This window comes from Pipistrellus hanaki (assembly GCF_964339955.1).
Source record: "Pipistrellus hanaki genome assembly, chromosome: 1".
In the NCBI taxonomy this organism is placed as follows: Eukaryota; Metazoa; Chordata; class Mammalia; order Chiroptera; family Vespertilionidae; genus Pipistrellus; species Pipistrellus hanaki.
This window is the reverse complement of record NC_140503.1, coordinates 21,088,110-21,095,112: the sequence shown is the minus strand read 5'-3', so window position 1 is coordinate 21,095,112 and position 7,003 is coordinate 21,088,110. Positions and strand designations below refer to the sequence as shown.

Genomic DNA, 7,003 nt, shown 5'->3' with positions numbered 1-7,003 from the left:
CAGTCCACAGGCTGATGCTCTATCCATTGAGCCAAACTGGCTAGGGCTTAGTTTGTGTTTTAAAACTTTTGGCCAAAGGGTTGAGGTTTATTGTTATGTATTATATTGAAATAAAAGTTCTCTTGAATTTGATCAAAACAGATAATGCCTCTTCCCCCTGATTTAGTTCCTAGATTGAACTAAAGATTTAAAAATTGTTTCTATGATGCTATTAAATTCATGGCATGAGAACTTAAGACATAAAGAAAAAGAAAAAAAAATTCTGACAGCATGTTCAAACACGGGAACAGGCCCCAAAAAGTTTAATTGTAAACTCCTTTGAGGATAGGAGGAGTTGCAGCTGGTTGTGATGAATACTGAACATCCTGTATTAGGCAAGACAATGGAAAAAATAAATTGTGAGGGAGTGCCCTCAAATTTTAAAACTAGAGCCAATGTGAATTACCAAGAGCCAGTGACCCCAAAAATCAATCCTGTACCTGACTGTGGGTGAATGGTTTATAGTCTATTCCAGAGGCCCAGTGCATGAATATTCGTGCAAGAAAGGGCCTTCCTTCCCTTGGCTGCTGGCACCACCTTCACTCCAGCCAGAGTCGCTTTTCTGCCTTCCCATGCTGCCCAGAGGGCCGGAGCGGCTTGGACAGTGGGAACGCCCTGCATATGCAAATTAACTTGACATCTTTTTTTGTTAATTTTTGCATACTCACTCCTGATTGGCTGGTGGGCTTGCAAAGATATAGTCAATTTGCATCTTACTCTTTTATTAGTGTAAATAGTGTTCACAACCATTTTTATTCCTTGAATGAAGCAGAATATATGAAGGTAATTTACTAATGCTGGAAGCTGTATTTTTAATATTCCAACACAATAAAATACAAGTTGCATATGGGCAAGGATTTCTGTCTGTATATATTTCCAGCAGGTGTAACAGCAGTCAGGTACATAATAGGCACTCAATAATTATTTACAGAATAAATTAATGAATCTTTATTCTTTAGGGTATCATAACTGAAAAACTACTGTAGATGGAAATGTTCAATTAAAATGGCAATATATGACAATTTCACTATAATCTAAAACAATAACATATTTTTCATTACAAAAATATGGGCAGATAATAAAATATCAGTTATAGGAATATGTACTTTTGGTATTCATGAGCAACAGTAAACACATTTTAAAAATACATATTTTCATTAATTTCAGAGAGGAAGAGAGGGAGAGATAGAAACATCAGTAATGAGAAAGAATCATTGATTGGCTGCCTCCTGCATGCCCCCTACTGGGGATTGAGCCCACAACCTAGGCATGTGCCCTTAACTGGAATTGAACCCAGAACCCTTCAGTCCACAAGCCAATGCTCTACCAATGAGCCAAACCAGCTAGGGCAAAACATTTTGATTTAGGAAAATATATTATGTAGCCCAGCCAGTGTAGCTCAGTGGTTGAACATTGACCTTTGAACCAGGAGATCATGGTTCAATTCCCCAGGTTGTAGGCTCAATCCACAGTAGGGGGCGTGCAGGAGACAGCTGATCAATGATTTTTTTTCTCTCTCATCATTGATGTTTCTATTTCTATCTCCCTCTCCCTTCCTCTCTGAAATCAATAAAAATATTTAAAAAGAAAAGAGAAAAAAAGCCGCCTGGCATGGCTCAGTGGTTGGGTGTTGAACCAGGAAGTCACGATTTGATTCCTGGTCAGGGCACATGCCTGGGTTGCAGGCTTGATCCCCAGTGTGAGATGTGCAGCCAATCAATGATTCTCTCTTATCATTGATGTTTCTATCTCTGTCTCCCCTTCCTCTCTGAAATCAATAAAAATATATTTAAGGAAAAAGCATTTTCTCACCCTTACCCCCTTCAGTCCCTCTTCCATGTCACAGATAGCACTGGCCACAAACCCACCGCCTAGCCCCCACCGCTGGTGGTGGTGGTGGGGACACTGAGTGGCCTGAAGGTTTCAGAGAAGGCAGCAGGGAGTGAGGAGGAGGAGCCTGGGGCAAGGAGGCGATGATTGCTGCCCGGGTCTTGCCCATCCTCCTGGGGTTCACAGTGGGAGCCTCAGCTCATCTTGGTCAGCCGAGCAGCTCTCCCATTGTGATAGCACACTGACCACCAGGGGAAGCTCCTGCATTGAGCGTCTACCTCCCAGTGGCCAGTGTACATCATAGCAACTGGTTGACCGGTCATTCTGGTCATTCCGTTCGGTCACTGGGCTTTTATTATATAGGATTTCTGTATTATCTGCTTCTTCTGCATGTTTTTCCCCCCACTGTATCCCTAGGGCCTAATACGGTTCTGGACATACAAAAGCACTCAATATTTTTGAATGAGTTACTAGGACTTACAAACTATTATTGTTTTATTAAAGCAGGCCACCAGGAGATTGTATTTAACTTTTTATAAACCTAGTATAGTTCATTATATAAACTTTCTTTTTTTTAATAAAAAAAAATACATTTATGTTGATTTTTAGAGAGATAGAAATATCAATGAGAAAGAAACATTTGCCAAAACTGGTTTGGCTCAGTGGATAGAGCGTCGGCCTGCGGACTGGAAAGTCCCGGGTTTGATTCCGGTCAAGGGCATGTACCTTGGCTGTGAGCACATCCCCAGTAGGGGATGTGCAAGAGGCAGCTTGTTGATGTTTCTCTCTCATCGATGTTCTGGCTCTGTATCCCTCTTCCTTCCTCTCTGTAAAAATCAATAAAATATATTTTAAAAAAAGAGAGAGAGAGAGAGAAAGAAACATTAATCCGCTGCCTCCTACCAGGGATCGAGCCCACAACTCAGGTGTGTGCTCTTAATGCATGGGTTAACGCCCAACCACTGAACCACACAGGTCAGGCTAAATTTTCTATTATTATAACGGGAATACATTAAAACGTTATTTAGTCTAGCTGGTTTGGCTCAGTGGATAGAGCATTGGCCTGCAGACCAAAGGTTCAATTCTGGTCAAGGGCACGTACTTTGGTTGCAGGCTCCTCCCTGGCCCAGGCATTGGTCAGGACGTGTGCAGGAGGTAACCAATCGATGTGTTTCTCTCATATCGATATTTCTGTCTTTCTCTCTTCTACTCTTACTAAAAATCAATGGAAAAATAGCCTCGGGTGAGGATTGAAAAAAACAAAAATCATTATTTGAAAGTCAAACAATACAAAATATTTTAAAGAGTAAAACATGGATTTCCCCCTTTTCCCACTCCCATTCTCACTCCCAAAATAACTACTGTTTAATAACTTAACATATAGTTTATATATGTATGTCTTATATATGGATGTGTGTGTTTATAAAACTAAATGGGTTTTAAAACTATCAGAGGGAAAAAAATATCATTCAACAATATTAATTTAGATTTGTTTTCCCTAATCTTTCCAAGTCATTGCAATGATATTGTGTGTGTGTGTGTGTGTGTGTGTGTGTTATACAAATAAACTAACCATAAAAGGCTAATCTCCATTCTTACCTGCCTCACCAATCTCATCAGTCTTAGTGCTCATTAAACAGGCAATAAACTTGTTATCCACTTGCTGAAGAACCTGCCATACATTGAAATAAATGGTACAACGATAAATAAAAATAAAGGCTTATTTGTATAGAAAGAGACAAAACTGTACTTAATTTAGAGTTGTTTGCATTATAACTTTCATATCTAAGACTGAGCTAGGTGCTGATGAACCTGAGGGAGTGACAGGAAGGATAACAGAATGGGAAGTAGAGTGATCAGAACACAGAAGGGAACACAGACTGAGGCATCTAAGAGGGATACGCTACAAAACTCTTTAGCATTCGACCTGAAATGTTCCCAACAGAATGACTCTTCTTAATGGGTAATATAACCAGAGGATCATTAATATGACCAGAGACTGCTAACAAATAGAGCTGTAATAAATTTAAAAATATATATACAAAAGCAAAGAAAAGCGTTTTAAAAGAGCTAGTCTATTAAAGCAGTAAGTGAAAAAGCCACTTGTGGCTTTAGGCCTCGATGGCTCCTTTCTGTCCAGGTACTGACAAGGCTCCCCGCACAATGCCTAATCTATACCCCTACCCCAGGGCCGATTTCTGGATCAAGTGTTTGCTCTGGTACCAGGTCAAACATGCCAGGTTAGGAGTTTACCTAGATTTGTCTACCTCCTAATTTGTTCCCTGAAAACAAGGAGACAGAGAGTGGTGTAGAGGGAGGGCAATCTAGAGATGAGACAAGAGGCTCCTCTTATTAATGGAACTCCTCACACTATGGAGGGTTGTTTAAAAAGGGACATTATTGCACATTTAAGGATAATGTCTCTGCAGTACTTAGTTGACTTATAAATTATTGTCAAAACATAAAGTCTATATAAACCGTGACACTGTGAAGCTGAAATCATCATTCATCCCTCCAAACTTGCTCACACTACTAAGGACATCTTTTTCTTTGTAATTAATTTTAGTCCTTTTCTTTTTCTTCTAATGATAAAGTTCCAGGACTAGTAAGATTAAAAAACAACAACACATGTGCTTTGACCCGGGTGATCTACATCATTCAATATATCCAATTTCACAAGAGTTCGTCTCACTTAGAGCTTATATACTAGTAAAAATAATGAGATTTCAAAGTCAACCTTTTACCTGCATGGAATGAATCATGTCTTTGGTAAAACGGTAAGGAAACAAGATGTTGTGAATTTTAACTGCTAGGCTTTCAGCCTGACCACTGCTTACATCGACAGCGACCTAGAAGGACACAGCACAATGTTATTTAAATTTAAATATTTTTATGTCTGTAGAACTGTTTGACCAAAGATCTCAAAGTGCCTTAAAAACATTCATTTTTCATAGAGTTTACTAGAGGTGGGTTGAATTCAGAGAACTTATAGGAATTCAAAGAACTCTATGACCAAAATTACTGACAAAAAGCAACATTTCAGAATAATAATTTGCGTAGGCTCCATAACCAAGTCCTTAATGATATTTTCATTGAAGAATCAATAGTTAAGTGCTCATGTATTCCACACCCTCATTATAGCACACAAAGTACATTCTGTGATAACACACTGAAGAGAGAACATACAGGATGAACTGTTCCTCCAGTAAAAGAGTCACTACTTTATTTAATGATAAATAAATTATCACCATCCTAAATACTCTGCCATAGCTACAAGTCAGGGTTTTTAAGAGTGGTAAACACTTTCACTATTCCCACACTGATCATATATATTTAATCCAAGCTTAAAGCTGAGTTCCCCAAATGTTATTAATTCTGATTCCTCCTTTTACTTGAATTTCCAAATATGTTACTTGGAAGCATACCCACTTTCCAGTCATAATTTCAAATTAGTACAGTCAGTCATAACCATACTCAAATAAAATTCTAAGGGGCGCAATGGGGGGAGCGGCTGGACATCTGTAATACTTTTAACAATAAAGATAATTTAAAAAAATGAAATTCTAATTTTAAAATAACAAGCAGAGAAAAACTGAGCAGACCCACCTCTGGATAACGGGCAAATACTGGATTGTCCCATTCTGAGAACAAAGACTGAAGCGATCCGCTACCTACAGCATCATCCGCAGTATCTAGTGCAAAGGGGACAGGTACACTTGGTGTCAAGAGCCTCAGGGGAAAAGGTAAAGGACATCTCATATATGGTGTGGTGCAGTCTCAAGACCAAAGATCAGACACATTGCTCCAACATGCTACAAAGGTTCAGTGTTTGCTGTACCTCTAAATTGTTTTTGAACAATTACTTTTTTTAATATATATATTTTATTGATTTTTTACAGAGAGGAGGAGAGAGGGATAGAGAGCTAGAAATGTCGATGAGAGAGAAACATCGACCGGCTGCCTCTTGCACACCCCCTAATGGGGATTTGCCCGCAGCCAATGTACATGCCCCTGACCGGAATCGAACCTGGGACCTTTCAGTCCGCAGACCGACGCTCTATCCACTGAGCCAAATGGTTTCGGCTGAACAATTACTTTTTAAACTACAGTTGATGACTGTATCTTCTGGCATTATAGCTTTTTCTCCAAAATATTTTCAAGAGCTATTTCAGAATACAAGTCCAGAAGAAACTGGTTCAAATTAGTAGCCTCACTCTCTTTAGTAAAAGAAATATATAGCCGAAACCGGTTTAGCTCAGTGGATAGAGCATCAGTCTGAGGACTGAACGGGATTCTGGTCAAGGGCATGTACATTGGTTTCGGGCACATCCCCAGTAGGGGGCGTGCAGGAGGCAGCTGATCGATGTTTCTCTCTCATCGATATTTCTAGCTCTCTATCCCTCTCACTTCCTCTCTGTGAAAAATCAATAAAATATATTAAAAAAAGAAAAAGAAATATATACCTTATCTATTTTTAGAAACAAAGAAAATAATAAATGTCTGTAGCTTTTTTACAAAAATACACTGATGGCCAGATTATTATGATCTTTGAACACATAATAATCTGGCCACTCAGTATATATTCTATATAATAAAAGGCTAGTATGCAAATTGTCCCTTCGACCAGGAGTTTGACCAGAAGGCAGGCCGACCAACAGCCCATGTCCCCTCCTTCTGGCCAGACTGGATTCTGAATTCATGCACCGGGCCTCTAATACACACACACACACACACACACACACACACACACACACTGAGTGGCCAGTTATGTGTTCAGAGATCATAATAATCTGGCCACTCAGTGTAACAGTTTTGCTTATATAAAACTATCACAATATGGAGCACAACTCCAATAATAAATGTCTGTAGCTTTTCCTGTATCCAATATTTAAAAATAAACAATTTCTCAGTCACAAGATACCATAGATTGCATTATTATCCAGTATTGACCTCAAGTCTGGAAAAGTAATTTCTGATCTACATGCATGCACCGAATTATAATACTTAGTTTTGCTGTTAAATGGGACCATGGGACATTCCTGGTTTCAGTAAGGCACAGCTGACACTGATCAAGCTTCATAACACAACCCTGCTTTTTTTTTGTTTTTTGTTTTTTTTGTTAGGTGGTACATTA

General features: G+C 39.0%; 1 protein-coding gene across 1 annotated transcript in view; it reads right to left on the bottom strand.

Moving 5' to 3' along the window:
* MLH3 (mutL homolog 3) overlaps positions 1–7,003 on the bottom strand; it is a 38,532-nt gene that overhangs the window by 16,958 nt on the left and 14,571 nt on the right. Inside the window, 3 exon segments of the mRNA XM_084893938.1 lie at positions 3,469–3,541; positions 4,614–4,718; positions 5,476–5,561. Of these exon segments, the coding sequence (XP_084750064.1) occupies positions 3,469–3,541; positions 4,614–4,718; positions 5,476–5,561 (264 nt within the window).